Source organism: Lynx canadensis, chromosome D3 (genome assembly GCF_007474595.2).
Source record: "Lynx canadensis isolate LIC74 chromosome D3, mLynCan4.pri.v2, whole genome shotgun sequence".
Taxonomy (NCBI): domain Eukaryota; kingdom Metazoa; phylum Chordata; class Mammalia; order Carnivora; family Felidae; genus Lynx; species Lynx canadensis.
In genome coordinates this window covers 82690944-82709773 of record NC_044314.2, presented here as the reverse complement: position 1 = coordinate 82709773, position 18830 = coordinate 82690944, and the positions used below count along the sequence as shown (strand labels likewise).

The window sequence follows — 18830 nt, the reverse complement described above, 5'->3', positions numbered from 1 at the left end:
TTTAATGGCTGGTGCTCCCAGCTCAGTTAAGAACGCATGAATCAATGAATGAATGAATGCATTCACACCACCCTTCGAAACCTCAGCAAAGGGGAAGGGAGGGATGAACGGGCAGACCACAGAGGACATTTAGGGCAGTGAAAACAGTGTCTATGACACTATAATGACAAATATACGTTATTACACATTTGTTCAAATGCCCTGAACATATACCATCAAGAATGAACCCTAATGCAAACCACAGACTTGGGGTGATAATGACGTGTCAACGGAGGTTCAGAAAATATAAGAAATTTGCCACTCTGGTGGGGGGGGTGTTGATGATGGGGGAGGCTATGTGGGTGGGGGCAGGAGGCCTACGCAAACTCCGTCCCTTCCTCTCAGTGGGGTTCTAAACCTGAAACTGCTCTAAGAAGTACTCTTAAACCACAAAGACCTTGGCAGACCAGGAGGAGCAGGGGTGCCCCGATGAGAAAACAGGTCAGAGCGAGGAGGTGGGCTGCAGAGGTGAACACAGCAGCTCTCTGGGACCTCACGTCTCAAGCTCAACGGGGGCCAACGGGGGCCAACGGGGGCCAACGGGGCTACAGCTCTACCTGTAAGGTCTCCGTGTTTTATCAAAAGCGGAAGAAGAAAATACCACGTCTGGGTAATTAATACTAGAAGACAATGCCCCAAACCTCTAGGGCGTGCCCCATCTCCGCGCAAGCCCTGTGGTTAGCTTAGTCTAGGGATCAGCCAACTTACCCCATAAAGGGCCGGACAGTCAGTATTTTACAGGCTCGCAGGTCGCTAGGTCTGAGATGCAGCTACTCAGTTCTGCTGCTGCGGGGTGTGAAAGCGGCCAGACGGTGTGAGAAGGAAGGAGTGTGGCCGGGTCTGGATGAGGGACGTGGTGGCCTCCATCTAGGGGCTCCCTGGAGGGCTGTGTGTGTGTGTGGGGGGGGGGGGGGGGGGGGGGGGTGACCTACATGGGGAGAGACAGCCTCCTTACCCCCTCCCTTTCTGAAGGGAGGTTTTCTCTCTCCCCCACGCCCTTTCTCCGACCCCAAGGCTGCCTTAACAGAGCTCCTCCCCCGTGGAGCCTGGTGAACAGGAAGAGGCCCCATCCGTCCAGAACCTCCGAGAAGAGCAGACTACAGGGATCCTGGCTCCCTGCTTTCGGGAAAGTACCGCTGACAACCAGGAGCCCATCAGGCAGTGATCCCTCGCTCGGGTGAGGGAGGAGGTCAGGGGAACTTGGCAGGCGCACTGTTCCGCAGCCCTCCCTCCACGGTCACGGTCACTGCGAGAGGAAATGAGGAGGAGAGAGGCCAGGGACGACGGACCCCGTCCACAAAGCGGGCGCAACAGGTGCAGCGCGGACAGGAGACGCAAGCTGTGTAATTAAGGCCCCCAGACACCTGTTGGGAGCTCACCCATTCACACCCCTAGCAGGTGGTTCACACCTCTGAGTACAAAATCACCAAAAAGGGGGGGGGGGGGGGAAGAGGCTCAGATGAAAAGCTCTCTTCACCTGTAGCCGTAGCCGCTGCCCCAGCTCACCTGAGGCAGCACTTCTGCCAGCAGCTCCCACCCAACATCCCTGGCCCTTGGGGACAGTTTCAAGGGGGTAGGAGGGGCTCCAAAGTGAGGGAGACCAGGCGGTGCCACTGCAGAGCTGTGTGGCCCTGGGCAAATTCCCTAACCTCTCTGTGCCTCACATACCCTTTCCCTCAGGATTCCAACGAGAAAGGCTTGGCGCAGTTGGACCTGTGCGCTTAGCAAACGCTCACCTATGTGCTTAGCAAACATTTATTGAGCACCCTCTATGTACCAGGGACCCGTAGACACAGCAGCGACCAGAGTGTCCAAGATTGCAGTCTGGGGTGGGGGAAAGGGACACTGAACACCCACACGGGGCCACACGGGTCACGTGCTCCCAAAGCCAGCCGTGTTTGTAGGACCTCCTTCCCAGAGGATCACTGCCTTCCAGAACCCACGCTCAAACCAAGGCCGCCCATTGGGTACAGAAGAAACGGGCGAGCCAAGGTCCTGCTAGAAACAGCCCCTGTTCCTCTCTGGGCCCCAGGAAATGGGTCCAAGAGCTGCAGCACACCGGGCTACAGTGAAGATGCACCGATGACGCGGGCGCCTGAGATGTGGCCGGCCCGGTGCCCCACGCCTCCTGGGTGCTGAGAGCATCACCACCTCGTTCTCCAGGGTGGTGCTAACTCGGGGCCATCGCTTGAAACTCGGGTGGGGGGGCGCCTGGGTGGCGCAGTCGGTTAAGCGTCCGACTTCAGCCAGGTCACGATCTCGCGGTCCGTGAGTTCGAGCCCCGCATCGGGCTCTGGGCTGATGGCTCGGAGCCTGGAGCCTGTTTCCGATTCTGTGTCTCCCTCTCTCTCTGCCCCTCCCCCATTCATACTCTGTCTCTCTCTGTCCCAAAAATAAATAAACGTTGAAAAAAAATTAAAAAAAAAAAAAAAAAAAAGAAACTCGGGTGGGAACACGACCCGTCCGTCAAATCCCATGGCTCCGCACATGCGCTTATGCGTAAGGCTGGGGGGCCCTGAGCACCTGCTTCAATTGGGGTTCAGACTTAGGCCCTATCTGTGGGGCTGTTCTCGGAACCACCCTCTGTCCCATGGACCTTCAAATCCAGGCTTTGTTCACACACATACACGTGCACACACACCTACCTCCACCAGAGCAAACCCAGACGGGAAGGGAAGCCAGTCTACACCCTTCCTCTTCCGGAACGGATGCTAGTTTAAGGCTGTGCACACCACAGGGTGAGCCGGGGGCTGCGTTCACCCCCGCTCTGGCTGTGGGGTGAGGAGTCTGGTCCCTGCGTGCCAGCACATGCTTGCATGGTCTGGAGGATCCCCATTTGTCTTCCGTGTGTCCCTTACGGAGTAGAGAGGCCAGTGTCCGTCCCCCAGTACGGACTCTCTCTGGCCCAGGGCCAGCTGGAGGGGGAGAGGATCACCAGGCAGGAAGGCAGACTCAGGGAAAGGAGGCGAACCAGTAAGAAAATGCCACAGGGGACCGTCAAGGGTCTGCAGTGCCATCGAAGACATCAGCTCTGTCGAGAGTCAGACCGGCCCTGGGTTCAAAGCCTGGCGCCCCCAGTTTCATGCTACTTGACAACCAGCGCTAATGTTTATTAACCACCTACTCCGTCCCTGGCCCTGTAATAACGCAGAGCCTGGCACAGACGTTGGGCTCGGAAACTATACTTCACGGTAACAAACACGTTCTTGCTGTAGCATCGTCATAAATTACCCCAAATGCTCCCAGCAGGGCCGCTGTTACCTGGTGCCAGGGGAAGCGGAGGCCCAAAAAGGTGGCAGGGGGGACACTGCTGTGTCCACTCTGACTTTCCTGAAGGGCCCCGGATCCGCAGTGCCTCAGGGTACTGGATTCAAGGGGCTGTGGGGTGGTGTGGGCGGGGGGGACCCTGCCACTGCACGGCTGGGGGCCCCCAGGAAGGGCGCGGGCAGGTGCTGCCCCAGGGTCAGGTGCGGGGCCCCGGGAGGCCGGGGAGAGTGGGCGAGCTGCCGCCCCCCAGCAGGTGCGCTTGAGAACATGACCGTGCTTTCCCGCGGCCCTACGCTCACTCCCTCGTGCCACAGGAGCATCACTGTCCAACTGCCACCGTCGCTTTGCTCCCTGGTCCTCCCCAGTGAACTCCTCGGGGGGAGGCGCCCATCTCTCCTGAAACCGCCGCCGGCCCAACACCTAGGCCCGTGGCTGGTGCGAACGACACATTCGCAGGACAATGGTGCCACCAACGTGATCTAGGGGGCAGTGTCCTTCTGGACCCGGGAGGAGGACGACAGGCTGCAGAGAGCAGCGGTTCCGAGCCACGGCTCTGGGTCAGACTGCTGAAATCCCAGTCCTGGCTCAGCTGCAGGTTCTGAGCAGGACGCTTTATCTGCCCAGGTCTCCAGCATCCTTCCGGGTGCAAAACAGGTAACAAACAGCCTCCCTCCTCCACACGGCGGTTACGCAGCTTAAAGGAGACGCTGCACGGGGCAGACGCGCAGCTGGGGCCCAACACACGGCGAGGGCCCCATCGGAGCGAGCTGGGATTCTTGATCGCACCCGGCAGGATGCAAAACCCGCCTGCAAAATGGACCAGACTGGTTCCCCTAAGGCCCCGAAATCCTCCCCTGGCTCTGACCTTTGCCGGCCGCTGGCTTTGTCTGAAATCGGGTCTGTGGTTTCCAGGACGAGCGGTGTCCCCCCTGAGAAGGCTCACAGCGCCCCCTGCCGCCCGCCACCGGGAACGGCCTCAACCCCCCAGCCCCGGAGCACAACAAAGCAAGGTGAGCCCTCCGCGGTGGCTTTCCGTTTCCAAGGGCTGGCGAAAGCTACCATCGGAACAATGGCAGGGGGAAGAGACACCGCGCATAATTACGTTCCGTGGACGCTAATTCCCTGTCTCCGCAAAATAAATATAAAACGAGAGATCAAACAAAGCGCTCTTCCCTTTCCGAGCGGATCTTTTGTTTCCCTGGGTAAGTGTCACCCCAAACAGGCTGCGGCACCAAGTGGAACTGTCATTTCGGCGGGATGCTATTTCCTGATCAACACGTGCTGTCTGCGGCAATCCTGTTTTGATCTGGCAGGTCTTAAATTGGACTCTCTTTCACAAGCAGGAGCCCGTTAAAACGAGCCGGCGTGCGAGGCTGAGGATGCGTACTCCTCTCCCTGGGTGCAGGGAAATGGAAAACGTCCCCCCAGGTCGTGACCCCACCTCACCAGGCTGTTACTGCCACGCAGGGGACCTGGGATCACAGCTAAGACCCCACTCGTCCGAAAACGGCGTCTGCACCAGAGCCAGCAAAACCACGTCTGTTAACGAACAGCACGTTCAGCGTACAATTTAGAACGGAGGTGAGAAGGAGGGCGGAGGTGAGAAGGAGTTTTGAAGCAGATCCCGTAAATGGTTCCCTACTCTTTAAATCGGGTGAGAGGGCGAAGAGGTAGATTCACACAAAGGTACTTCTGTCTAGTCCCCCAAATATGGGATTTATATTTTGCATCCACAGTTGACTTCAGTGAGGTGATATCATCAGTAAGATGCCGACTGATAATTCAAACAGGGACATAGCTCTCCGGGTCCTGCAGGCCCGGGACCCCCCGGCGATCTGTTCCACCTGCCGTTACACTCCGAGGGCGAGACTGTCTCTCCCTGGGCCACCCAGCACCCCACACCCGGGGAGGGTCTTGGCTTTAAACGTCTTCCTGTTACGCCCGTTCATAAAGATGTTTGATCCAGGGCTTCCTTCTAGGTGGTACCTAACTAATCTGCAAGGCCGAACGGTGTAACGCATTAGCACAGGGGTTGTTGCAAAGTGGTGGCCCTTGGGCTCTATCTGGCCACAGCCAGACTTTGTCCTGCACTGTTTGTATTTTAGAAAGTAAATTAGTTGCCAGCTTACTCCCCCTAAAAATCTGGAATGCCGGTTTTTCTTTCAAAACATAGGGAAACTGGTCTGATTCAATCTGCCTTCCTGCACAGCATCACCACTGGCCTTCCTGCTGTCAGTACCTCGCCCCCCGCCTGTCCTTCCGGGTCCCAGTGCCTAGCGTTTCTGACCCTATGCTGGCATCTGTTGCCAGACTGCACTATTTATTCAGGGGATTCATCCATATTTCAAAACAGTCTCTCTCCGTAGACAGCAATGTAGACAGCGGTGCCCAACTCTGGCTGGACAGTAGAATCCCCAGTGGAGCTTTGATCACAACACCAATGTCTGGGCCCCACCCCCGACCAACAGAATCCAACTCCACGGGGGCGGGGCCTGAGCAAAGGTATGTTTATGAAAGTCACCGGGTGACTCGAAAACACCACCAGGGTGGAGAGCCGCTGGCTAAACCCAGAGGAATGACTTGGCCGGAAGAGTTTCAGACAGATGCTGAGCCTCGGCCACCAGGGCCCCCGCCCCATCCTGCTGCGGGTGGGGACAGAGAACACCAGCCGCCCTCTCTTTCTGTCTCACCTCTGGGGGAGGAGGTCTGGCTGTTTCGAGTTTTCTCTGCATAGTGTTCACGGCGCATGAGTTCAAGAGAGATAAATCAAAGGCGGCCAAAAGATGACCTTTGAAAGACCACTGGGCCGGCCTGCGGTGGAGCCATCAAGGACCCGAAGGCCACCTGCCAAGGCTCCAGCAGGCTCCCCCCACCACATGCCAACCGGTGGACAGAAGGAGAGCTGCTCACCTGAAGAGCTCTCGGATCTCCCGGCTGTCGGCCTGGAAGGGGATGTTGCGCACCAGGATCTTTGAGGTCGTCTGCTTTCTGGGCACTTGTTTCTTCCGAGCGGACGTCAGAGCTGGCCTAGACGATTAGGGGAGAAGGTTCGAGTTATCTGGGGTGTGGGCAGCTGCTGGCCTACGCTAACCCCCTCACCCTCCCTCCAAGAGCTGATGTTCTTGGCAGGTGAGAGATTCAAGGAGTTGGGGTGGATGAGGCAGAGATGAAAAGGGGGAAGGCGGTCTCCCCTGGGTGATTCGGAGCATAACCATCTTCCTCTCAAGGTGGCTGTGGACACCCGGTCAGCACACCCGCCCTTGGGTCTCTCCTGCCCGTCGTCTGAGAGACGCGGGGGCTATCAGGGACTGGCGAGAGGAACCCTGAGAAGGGTGAGGCCAGCTCCTCACCCCATCCAGTCTCTACTGTCCCCTTCCAGATGTGGAAAGACCCCGGATGGCCCAAAGGTCTTATGTGAGACTTTCCGGTACACGCCCCAAGAGCCTCGCCCACAGGCCCGGAGCAGTTGCTAGCCCTGAAGACGGGCCAGGGGTGGGAGCGGAAGCTCATCCCGGGGCGCAAGGCCGTCTCTAACGCCCTCCCACCTCACCTGGGCCCCTGCTCGCCCTGGGCAACCTGCCACTGCGTCAAAGCGACGCGGGGTCGTGAGTGGGGAGTGAACGATCAGGGTGTGGAAGCCAAGTGGGTTGCATAGGAGCTGAGTGATCCTGGGCAGGTAATTTGGCTTCTCCGGGCCTCAGCCTCCTCAAGTGCAGAATGGGCCTAAAAAGAGTGCCGGCCTCGTCATACCGTTTGAGGGCCTGTCAGACACTGCGTGGTGCCCCCCATGGGCCAAACATTCAATAAACGGCAGCTGTCGTCATAAAGACGACCGTGTTGCCTCACTTCTCTCAGATCTGCTTCACGTCACCTCCTCGAAGGCCCTCCCTAGGTATCCCCATTAAAGCAGCAACGCCCCCCTCCCCCACCCCCAGTTTTGCTTTCCTTTCTGGCACTCACCACCACCTGACCGTGTTTTACGTATCGTTCATGTTTCCCTTTACCGTGCTGTCCAATATGGTAGCCTCAAACCACATACGGCCGGTTAAGTCTACGTTAAAGCAACAAAATTCAAAACTCAACTCCCCAGTTGCTGGGATAGCCAGCCTCCAAGACGGTCCCCACAGATCCCTGCCTCTCGGTATTCACGCCCTTGGGCAGTCCCCTCCCGTGCTCCATCAGGCAGGTCTGCGTGACCAGAAGACCGAAGCAATGGTGACTTCTGAGACCGGGTCATAAAAGACACTGCCGCTTCCTTCCTGCTGTCCTTTGGGTCACCCTTTGGGAAAATGGGCTGTGGTGCTGTAAAGACCCTCATGCAATCCCAGGTAGAGGCCAGCGTGGTGAGGAACTGAGGTCTCCTGCCAACAGCCACGTGTGGGCGCCATTTTGGAAGCGGATCCTTTAGCCCCAGAGGAGCCTTCAGATGAGACTGCAGCCCTGACCAACAAAACCTCCTGAGAGACCCGGAGACAGAAGTACCCAGCTAAACTGTTCCCAAGTTCCTGACTTCGGAAACGATGAAATAATAAGTGTTTGCTGTTTTAAGCTGTTTGGGATACTCTGTTACACAGCAACAGATGACTAACACAACTGTACTCCCACCTTTACGTGTTCAAATGCCACATGAGCAAGTGGCTGCCATATTGGACAGCACAGATGTGGAACATGATCGAAGAATCCCACTATTGTAGAAGGTTCTATCAATTATGCTGCCCTAGACCGTGAACACCACCAGGAAACCCCATTCCTGGCACTTGGGCAGAGTATCTGGTACGCAGTGGGCTTTCCGTAATTTGTTTGTTGAATAAAAGGATGACTAAATCAACACTGGCGAGGGTCAACACTGAAAGCTCGTGAGGTGACTTTAGCTTGACTCCTTCGAGACGGGGAACGGAAAAGACAGATCGCCACTGTTGGCTGAGTACTCATGTGCCAAGCACGTTCTAGAGGCTTCATGCACAACCTCTAGTTAGCACATACTAGTTCATAGGCAAAGTCAGCCACCCAAGGTCACGCAGCTCCTGGACTAGGACCCGAGGCCGTGGGGCTCAATGCCTGGTGCTCACTATTCCATCCCAGCTCAGGAGCCCTTCCCATACCGGGCCTTCTCCCCAAGGATGCTCCCATGGCACAGACCGGGTGGGCGAACAATACCAGAGGTGGCCGAGGGCTGGATTCCCAAGTAGCATTGAAAACACAGAGAAGGAAGAAAAAGCAGCAGCTGGAGGCCAGGCAGCAACAGCCAATCTGCTCAATGACCACAACAAATGCCCAACTTGCTGAAAACTACCAAAGAGAGATCTTAAACCAGCCCTAGGACTGTTAGAGGCGGTTACTTCATCGCCCGGGGCTGGTAGACGATCATGACGATGACAAGAAAGACAACACTCGTGCTGGGCGCGTCACGTGCTGGGCACTGTTCGGGGCATCTCAGGCGTATCGGCTCATTTACACACGCAAGTGGGTAGAAGCGTAGGCACAAAACTAAATCTTACGGGGCGCCTGGGTGGCTCAGTCGGTTAAGTGTCCGACTTCGGCTCAGGTCATGATCTCACGGGGCGTGGGTTCGAGCCCCACCACGGGCTCTGTGCTGTCACCCTGTCGGCACAGAGCCTGCTTCAGAGCCTCCGTCCCCCCCCTTTGCCCTTCTCCCGCTTGTGCTCTGCCCCCCAAAAATATTTTTTAAAAAACCCAAAAACTAAAACACTACTTCAGGAAACTGGCCACCGGGCAGATTGGTCAGTCTCCAACTCTTAACACTGACTGAATCTCTTTCAAATTAACTGGAGGCTGTCTCTGGGCTCCGGTGTCCAGCTCCAGGAAAGAAAGCCTTATAAAGCTGGACATCAAGGTTTTATCGCTTCTCTGGCTCGTCCAGAGCACCAGCAACTGGCAATTCTTTGTTGGTTTATTTATAACACCAAGATGAGCAGAATGTGCTGCTTCCTCCCGCTCCTGCTCCTCGTACTACGACAAATGTGCATTAAATATTTATTCAAAGGACTGGAGTGGTCCCAGTTCATCACAGAAACGGGCCTCGGAGCTGGCAAATGGGACGTCACCTTAATCAGGAAGACGATACACCAGCCCCAGAGCAGAAAGGACCCGCCTGGAGGAGAGCAGAGAGGGGGCAACGAAGACTCACTTCGTGGCTCGTTCCGAGATCCTCACTTCCAGCTTGTGGCCGTCCACGATGTGACCCTAAGAGAGAAGACCACACAGCTTGTCACCCTGTCTCCCCAGCAACACTCGCCCACACCGCTGCTCTCCAACAGAGCGGGCGTCAGCGGAGAGGAAAGGAAACTTCAGAGGGGGGACTATCCCCGGGCAGCGGGGCCAGCTGGAATCAAGGACAGAGAAGAGTTTCTCCTGGAGGTGGCTCAGGCCGAGCCCAGACAGCAGCTGGTGGTCACACAGACCCAGCCTTCCAATGCCCTCTTGAGCCATGCGTGGGCCTTGGCCTTTATGCCAATCAAGGGGCACCGAATTTTCCATCGTTTGTAAGCATTTTTAGGCAAAGCAAGCCCCTTTGGTCCGGCTTGCAGCAAGAGTTCAGGCTAGACTGTGTGCTTAAAAAAAAAAAAAAATTCTAAACCGCAGAGGAGGTGTAGTGAATGCTAGGCTCTCACGGGGGTCCCTTAAGGCAAAACTGGCGTATTAGCAAAATTACCCTCGACAATCCCTTAAGTCTCCCATAAGATACAGCACGGGTAGTTCTGTGTAAACGATTCTTTGTGGCAACGTGCACACATGTACGCACACAGGGAGGTACGGAACGCAACAGGTGCAAGGTGGAGTTTGACAGAATCTTGCATTACGTGGCAGAGAATGGACCACTGGACGTGCAGAGGCGACGCCAGCTAAATGCCTACGCGGCACCCGATGACAAAGTTGGACTGCCAGTGTCTCTTTGAAAAACAACACACAAATCAAACGCCAGAGAGGCGCCCCACGAGGCGTAACTGGCTGAAGCTAAGAAGCGGCCGCCCTCTCGACAGGGCACGAGCGTCCAGCTTTTGCTCTGGGTGATGCCTGCCCCCTCACTCCCTCACGCTGCCCGCTGGCCCCCAAGGGTGTCTGGATATGCAGCCCTGGTAGACAGCAGAGCTTTCCAAGAGAGCGGAGGCCCCGGAGGCGTTACCTCCCCGTCATCCTACCCAAATCCAACTCGGCCCTTCGTGAAGCTGCCCTGAGCCAAGGGCAAGGTCTTCAAAATCCTACAAAAACCATCAGATGAACTAAGCGCCCGGTTACATTTCCTATACCCCCCAGGGCCTCTCTCCTGTGCCAGAAGTTCTGCTGGGACAGGGCGGGGGCCCCCTATGGGCGCCCTTCCCACCCTGAGAACAGCCCAGCCGTGCCTGGCCCAGGGGCACCTGCCAGAGAGAGAACGAGAGCCGGGTAAGGTGAGCAGGCTCCCATGCACGTGGCGCGATTCAGCTCTCCTTTACCTTCATGCCACCTGGCCTCAGGCCAGGCCCTCTTTGTCCGGCGTGCACATAGGACATCCGGAATACGGCTTAAAAGGGTCCCTGGACCCCCTGAAGCTCTTCCAGGGACTTGGGTCTAGAAGCCTGACCTGCAGGCACAGTCAGGAGCGCTCGGCCTGCAGAACGAGGGGTCAGCAAAGACGGCAGGGAACGAGTGGGTCCGCAGAAAGGAGGGCACTGCTCCCTGCCCGCAAAGCCACCAAAGGGCCTGGGATGTGCGGCATCGGGGAAGAGTGTGGAGGACGCGGTCTCGGGCAGAGGCCTGCCTCACGGGGGAGGAGCCCATCCCAGGCCGTGCCGCTCCCTGCAGTCCCAGCTCAGCTCCCTCCTGCTCCAGGCGCCTGATCTGATCCTGCACTTCGGGCCCAGCAGGAGGTCCCGTTCTGTGTGGAGTCCCTGTCCTAACACCTCAGAGTCTAGTCCTCTTGTCCTCATCTTCCCTGCCTCCGCCCGACCCAGGCCAACACCCTTTCCTGCCTGGACGACTCCGTGGTTTCTCACCTGCCCCACTGTCATCCACTCTCTGCACAGCAGCGGGAGAGACCGTCCAGAAGCATAAACCAGTCCCTTCCCCAAAGTGCTCCAAGCCTTCCGACAGAATCTCACTGCCTTTACACTGGACTCCACGGTCCTTAAAAGGCTGACAAGATCTGGGCCCACACACGGTCCACCCCAGCCACAATGGCCTCTTTCTGCCTCTCAAACATACTAAGCTCATTCCTACCTCAGAGTCCCTGCCTCAGACCCTTTGCACATGCTGTGTATTCCTCCTAGACTGCTTCCCCTCTAGATCTTTGTGTAGCTGACTCCTTCTTGTCAATTAGCGACCAGCTCAATGGTCACCTCCTCAGAGAGGCCTCCCTCACACAATGTAAAGTAACCCTCTCTGCCCATCACGATGCCTGCTTTATTTCCATCCAAGCACTTCTCGTGACCTGGTCTTGCGTATTTATTCAGAGATCCACTCTGCCAGCCTCCCCCAGATCTGGCACAGAGCTGTGGATTCGTGAACGCACTACCATGACCACAGAGCGCTGAAGAAGATTCTTAATTTTTCTTGGGCCACAGTGCCCTGGAGAACTGGAGGAAGCAAGGGAGCCAAGAAAATGTGGACTTACCCACATTCTCGCTAACTTCAGGAGTGTTGACAGGCTGGACCACCGCCCTCCACCCTCCCTGCCCCGCCCCCCCCACCACCTACCAAGCGCCTCCATGGATCTCAGCTGAAATCCCCACCCTTACCTGGAGCTGCTTGAGAGCTTTCTGGGCCTGCTCCGGCTTCCTGTATTCCACGAACCCAAATCCCATGGAGAGCAGCTCTCCTAAAGGAGAGTCAGAAAGAGAGGTGAGGTGGGGGGAGCAGAAAGGCGAAGAAAGAGCGCGAACCCAAGGGCAGGGGCTCCGGCGGACCCCTAGACGTCCCCTCTTTGCTCCCTTCCTCATACCCCATTTCGTTCCCGAAAAGATTTTAGCTCCTGGTGTCCCGTTTATTACCAGTCATCTTGAAGAATCAGCCAACGAAGTTATATAGCCGTCACCTGAGGCCCAGCTGACTATTAATTAAGAGATGATTGGCATGATAATTAACTTCCTAATAGAATTCCGCCTTTGGGAGGGAGCAGGAACGAACAGGGATGACCATTGCTGTGACAAGCTGCACAGTCCCTACCTAGGCAGTCCCCTGCTTCCACACACAATGCACGCGACGGATATACGCATGAAAGTCAAAGGCACCAGAGGCTTAAGTCTTTACAGGTGTTTCTGACCATCCAACGACGGCTGGTCCTGGGCTTCAGATACCAAGTTCGGACAGGGAGAGCGGATGAATTCTTTGAACCTATCTGGTCCCCCACTTCTAGGTAGTGAGGCGCAAGGGTTCAGAGAGCGAGGGAGAGCTCAAAAGCATCGGGGACGTTTGCTTCCTGACTTTAGATGCATGCGCGTTACGTACCTATGTATCATGTGGACGGCGGGGGGAAGAGATTTTACAGGGCGTGTGTCTAATTACATCCTGCCCTATGTCACAGAATGGGACACGTGCCTCCTTCCCTGCATGTCATGCAGGTATATTCATTTTTTCACAGTGGAGCTCAGAGGACTGGCTCGAATCTGACGGGTCCAAGTGAGGATCGAGACTCGTCACCTTCGACCCACACAACAGTCCCTTCTTCGCATCTACCGTGCGGTTTGTGAGACCCGAGCCCCTCCCGGGGCACTGCTTGCCCGTGTTTCCATTCACAGCCACGTGCTATCAAATGGGGCCCCCGTGCAGCAGGAAACCCCGTGCGTTGTCCAAACACGGCTCTGTGGGCCACAGAAGGGAGTCTCTGCCCGAGTGAGCTGTTGGCTGCCAGCCATGGCCACCCTGTGACAACCTCAGACACCGGAAAGCTCTCCCTGGGAGACTCCAGGCCGAGGGTGGTCTGTGGGGGTCTGTGCACACGGGATATTTGGAGGGCGCGGAGGAGCGTGTGAAAGGCAACTACTAACAGTCAAGTCCGTCACCCGATCCCTGACGCTGCCCGGCTCCTACCCTGGGAGCCTGACCTCCACAGGCTGCACCACCTGGGCTCCCTGACCTTCTGGCTTCCTGTGGGGTGTAGCCAATGGGAAGCCCCGATCTGAGACTGGCAGGTGGAGAAGAAAAAGTTGGGGGTCCGGCTTCCTCCCACGCACCCCCCACCCTCCCCGCCTCGGCGTGGTTCTGGCCGTGCTGGCGGCTTCCGTGACGGGTGACGCCACTCCCTCCCTGCGGCCCTTGGGGCTCATGGGGTTCTTCCGCTTGATGCTCCCCTCTGCCTCAACTTCCCCATGGGTCCCTTCTGCTCAGCCCTCACCATCGCATCTGGCCCCGTCCTTACAAATGTCTCCTCGACAACCTGCTGAGGGTGCTTTCCACGGCCTCCTGCGGCCCCCTCCCTGGCACACAGGCGGCCGAGTTCCCTCACGCGGTGATGGATGGATGAGCCCTGTCGAGCAGGGCTTTCCAACACGGGCTCTTAAGTGCGGGTCGTGAGAGGCGCCCGCAACACGGACGGATCAGGTAACTATTTCCAACATACGCTCCACAGTGCTCCTGAGGGGTGAACGTGGAGGCGGGCTCCACCGTGGCTGACCGCGGAGAGCGGCACGGCGACACCGTGACCCACGGGCACAGCGGGGGGCAGCTCTCCTGGCCCCGCTCCCGGCCTGGAAGTCAGGGGTCGCCTCCTTTCCCGAAGCCGGGGCAAACCGAGCCTTCGTATCACTTACTTGGTGCTTAGCTGCCTTTCTTACGTCCCAGACTAGCCCTGCGGCCCCTGGGGAAGAGGTTGTTACGGTCTGAACTGGGTCCCCCCCTCAATTCCTGTGTCGAAAGCCTAAGCCCCCGCATCTCAGAATGCGACCTTATTTGGAGAAAGGCTCTTTTACGGAGACGATCAAGTGAAAAATGGGGGCGTGAGGGCACCCAGCATGACTGGTACCCTTTCAAAGGGGGAGGCATCTGGACACAGGACAGGCTCGGGCAAAGGGAGCCCCCCGTGAGCATGAAGACCACCGCCTACAAGCCATGGGGGAAGGCCGCAGCAGGCTCTTCCGTCACGAGGAACCACTCCGCTGAAACCTCGACCTTGGACTTCCGGCCTCCAGAACTGTGGGACGGCAAACTCGTGTCGCTGCAGCCCCCTCGTTTGTGGCGCTCCGTGACGGCAGGCGAACACAAGCACCTCCCGAACGTCTGTGCCACGTGTCTGCTTCAAACCTTCCTGCCGTGGCTTGCCCCCGCTTCCGGGGAAAAGCCCAGACTCCTCTGCAGGGCCCAAGAGCCATCCTGTGACCCGGGGCTGGCCTGCCTTTCTAAGGGCATCTCCTGTGTCTCCCTAAAGACACGCAGGGACAGTGCCCTGTGGCAGCAGCCCCTCCGGCCTCCTTCCTCTGTGCACCTGCTCCGGCTGGCCACCGCCGTCCCCACCCGCCAGCCTCACGCTGACGTGCAGACGCCAGTGCTGGGACCCGGCCCCTCGTCACCCTGTGCTGTGCCCCGCCGGCTCATCTGTGTCTCAGGTCACGGCTCTGACTGACTCAGGTGGCGTCCCTGTAAATCTTGCCCGACGGAAGGGAGGGGACTGAACGGCTGGGCAAAAGGAAAGACGTGTGGCCTGTCCGTCACGCGCAGGAAGCCGGTGGTGGAGAAGGGACAAGCGGGGAGCAAGGGCCCGAGCCAACAGCTGAGGCGTAACGGGGAGATGAGGGTTGTCTGCAAGGCACAGACACCCACAGGCTGGGGGGGGGGGGGAGTGTGGTCAATGGTCCACAGGTTCTACGTCTGGGTTGTTTCTTCTGGAAGCAAAGAGGGAAAGCCCAAGCCTGGTCTCCTTCCTGCTATTCTCTACGAAACTTCCGGAGCCCAGAGGTCCTGGGAGGAGGGAGAGGCTTCCGTTACTGGACAGTGGCAACCCTGGTGGCCCATCAAATGCCGTGAGACCACGGGCCAGTCCAAGGAGGCAAAGAGCCTGACGGGCAAGGCTGCCCCCACGGGACGCAGGAGTCTCCCGGGACAGAGGAGGGCCCATTTTAGGCGGGACGCTGGGAGTCTGAGGGGGGCAACACTTCAGACCAGAAGAGCGGGCGGTATCCCTGCCCCTCCACCCAAAGCGCCGGGTTCTTCTGGAATCATCCTTTCCGGATGCGGTTTCGTAAAGAATACCTGTTTTGTTCTTCTTCTTGGAAACAGAGCAGCTCTTCACCATTCCCACTCTGGAAAACACCTGGAAAGGAACGTCAACGTGTATCAGCAGCACGTCCAGGCTAATCCTGCAACCAGTGCAGGCACGTCTCGAAAGACGGAGGCCACGTATGTGACCACGGGCCCCAAGAGGGCTGTGATTCCTGCCCGGCTTGTGCTTAAGGGGCAGACATTTACAGACTCTCTTAATCCAAGTGTCAGGCACTCAGATGATCTCGCTTGTCCCAAGCAGATGTCTAAAACAACTCCGCGGGAAGATTCTCCCGACACGCCCATTTTACAGATAGGGAAACTGAGGCACAGATAGCCCAAAGGGCTCGCCAGGGTTGCGCCGTTAACACCGGGATCCACGTCCAGGCGTTCTGACCCGTAACTCGGGGCAACACGAGGGGAGCCCTGCGGGCTGCATATTGTTTCTGACAGCGCCTCCAATGGGCTGGTGGCCCTGGGACTGTGAACCGGCTGGAGCCCAGTCTTCGCATCTATCCGGGAGGAACCTGGACTGCATCGCCTTGGCCGGGACTCCCCGTTCCAGAAGTCCTCACTTCTTGAGGACGCGCCTAAGTCTGAAGCTTGGGTGCATCTTCCGGGGAAAATCGATTCCCGATGACAGTCCCGTCCCGGACCCGGGAGAGCCGGCAGACCGGGCACGAAACACAGACCACAAGCCGCACTGCCCTATTCGCAGCGAGCGTCACGGCTGGTGCGTGCCTCTTCCCAAAAGCAAACTCACACCGAACCACAACAGGTTCAGGAGCGGCCAGTGCAAAGCCCAAGGCTGGGTTTCTAGTTGCTCGGTCTGGTCAATCTTTGCCCTGGAGAGGCTGCTGTGTGAGCCCGGGGCCCTCTGCCGTGGCCACCCTTCTAACCGGCAAGAGGACGGCCACATCACAGAGCCTTGGCCAGATGGCCTCGGAGTGGAGGCTCTGACCTCGTCTCCCCCAGAGAGGAGACGAGTTTCCCAGTCTCCCAGTTTCTCCCAGTTTCTCCCTCCAGATGCAGGCTGGCCTCCTTCCCACCCAGCAGCCAACTTCCCGCCTCTGGGACTCAGTGGAAACCTCTTGAATCTATCTGTGGAATCTCAGAACTCAAAAGAACTTTTAGAAGTCAGTTAGTTCGATCCTTATGGTCATCTTTTTTTTTTTTTTCCCCGGAATCAATCATAGTCACTGCTGATCATCACTGACTTATGCAGTTAAAAAAAAAAATGAGCCAAACCCAGGTCACAGAACCGGAGAGTCTTCCCGTAAGCGGTTCTCAGACCCGTGGGGGGAGCTTGCAGACCCTAACCTTTTGGAACTGGAGGCCCCACTTGCTTGTCTCTGGCCAATTCCTTCCGAAGGCCCCCCAACCCCATTCAGGGCAGGCCCCGCTTGGTGTTTCCCAAACACCTGCTTGGAGATACCTACCTCTTCACCCTCTGCCTCCCTCCCAAGAATGCAGAACCCACACCCCAACCAGGGGTTCCGGGCAGGACTGTCCCTCATTCATTCCTGTGTCTCCCGCATGCTCCCGTCAGGCAAGGAGGTGGTGCTAACGTTTGCCTTTGGGTAGTTAGCCCCCCAGAGAAAACCGGGGCAGGGGGCTCTGTTTGCTGCACGCACAATGCTAGCACCGATGACACCCCCTTCCGTGTAGGGGGGTGTCCTTCCCGGCCCCTCGGCTGGTCTGGCCGCTGCTCAGGTCCCCTGGTGAGGGGTCCACGGGACAGCCCCACAGGCACGTCAAGTGGCCGGCTGCTGGTTGTCCAACTCCGTACCAGCACGAGCCACGCGCACAGGCGGAATCAACCTGGGAGCCACGTCGGCGGACGGCCTCCCGGGCCCACGACCCCCGCCCCGTTTGTAGCCATCACTCACTTCCTTCAGGGTCTCCTCAGTCGTGGCGAAGTTGAGATTTTTAATAAACAGGGTACACCCAGGGGGGCTCTCCTCCTCCTCCTCCTCCTCTTCCTCCTCTTCTTCCCCTTTCGCTGGAGCGTCCTCAGCTCCTCTCTCTGTTGGCTTTTCACCTTCCGGGGTCTCGTTGTCTGGCACTGGGTCCCCCCGCCCCCCGCAAAAAACACACATTCATTAAATGTGAAATCCCTTAAACGTCTAAGCCCCGGGCCAAAAGCACGGAACGTGCTAGATCAGAGGGGTTCTGCCTCTGGGCGGAATCAGGAAGGGGCCCCGATTCCTAGCTTGCGCTGGGTTCCAGCAACTCTTAGGGGGCTGGGGGAAGACGGGGAAGGGGTGAGGCTGTCCTGCATCCTGCCTCTGGCGGGGCACTGGGATGGCTCGGCCAGTTGTGCGTCTGACTCTTGACTTCAGCTCGGGTCACAATCACATAGTTCATGAGTTCAAGCCCCGCGTCGGGCTCTGCTCTGCGCTGGCAGTGTGGAGCCTGCTTGGGATGCTCGCTCTCCCTCCCTCTGCCCTTTCCCCGTTTGCACTCTCTCTCTCTCTTTCAAAATAGATACACTTATATGCAAATTTAAAGAAAAAAGGACTACGAGACACAGACCAGAAGCCTGAGCCTTGGACTAAGCCGTGTCAATTTAAACTTCAAAATAAACTGCTGCGTGAGCTGTTTCACGGAACCACAAACCTCAAAACAACACGCGGCCGAGTTCTCAAACTGAAACACGACTCAAAACTTCCGGAAAAATGACAGAATACAGAATGGGAGCAAAAGTTAGAACCCTCTAAATACCCCACGAACCTAAGAGATGTTACGTTCAATTAAAATTCCCAATATACAGAACTTCAGGGAGCCACATATATCGAGCACGCCTCATCTACCGCAACAAGACAAGTTCAGAGTTATACCCAACATCGAAAAATTAAAAAAAAAAAAAAAAAGAGAGAGACACAAACTATTAAGTACTGATAAATAGGACCCTAGGAACAGTGCTACCAAAGGCTGGGATGATACGTGCTCATTAAAAATAATGTTTGCAGGGGCGCCTGGGTGGCTTAGTCAGTTAAGCTTCCAACTTCAGCTCAGGTCATGATCTCACGGCTTGTGGGTTTGAGCCCCGCGTCAGGCTCTGTGCTGACCGCTCAGGGCCTGGATCCTGCTTCCAACTCTGTGTCTCCCTTGCTCTCTGCCCCTCCCCCGCTCACGCTCTGTCTCTCTCTCCTTCAAAAATAAATAAACATTAAAAAAAAATTAAAGGGGCGCCTGGGTGGCGCAGTCGGTTAAGTGTCCGACTTCGGCCAGGTCACGATCTCGCAGTCCGTGAGTTCGAGCCCCGCGTCGGGCTTTGGGCTGACGGCTCAGAGCCTGGAGCCCGTTTCCGATTCTGTGTCTCCCTCTCTCTC

General features: G+C 57.2%; 1 protein-coding gene across 3 annotated transcripts in view; it reads right to left on the bottom strand.

Annotated features, from left to right (window-relative positions):
• Window positions 1-18830, bottom strand: part of RBM19 (RNA binding motif protein 19) — a 153041-nt gene that overhangs the window by 97077 nt on the left and 37134 nt on the right. For all 3 annotated transcript variants that reach the window (XM_030336074.1, XM_030336075.1, XM_030336076.1), the window contains exons 17-21: window positions 17385-17560; window positions 15487-15547; window positions 12042-12121; window positions 9455-9510; window positions 6217-6333 (exon numbers count right to left, since the gene is read on the bottom strand). In XM_030336074.1, coding sequence (XP_030191934.1) covers window positions 6217-6333; window positions 9455-9510; window positions 12042-12121; window positions 15487-15547; window positions 17385-17560 — 490 coding nt within the window. The remainder of the gene's footprint in view (window positions 1-6216; window positions 6334-9454; window positions 9511-12041; window positions 12122-15486; window positions 15548-17384; window positions 17561-18830) is intronic.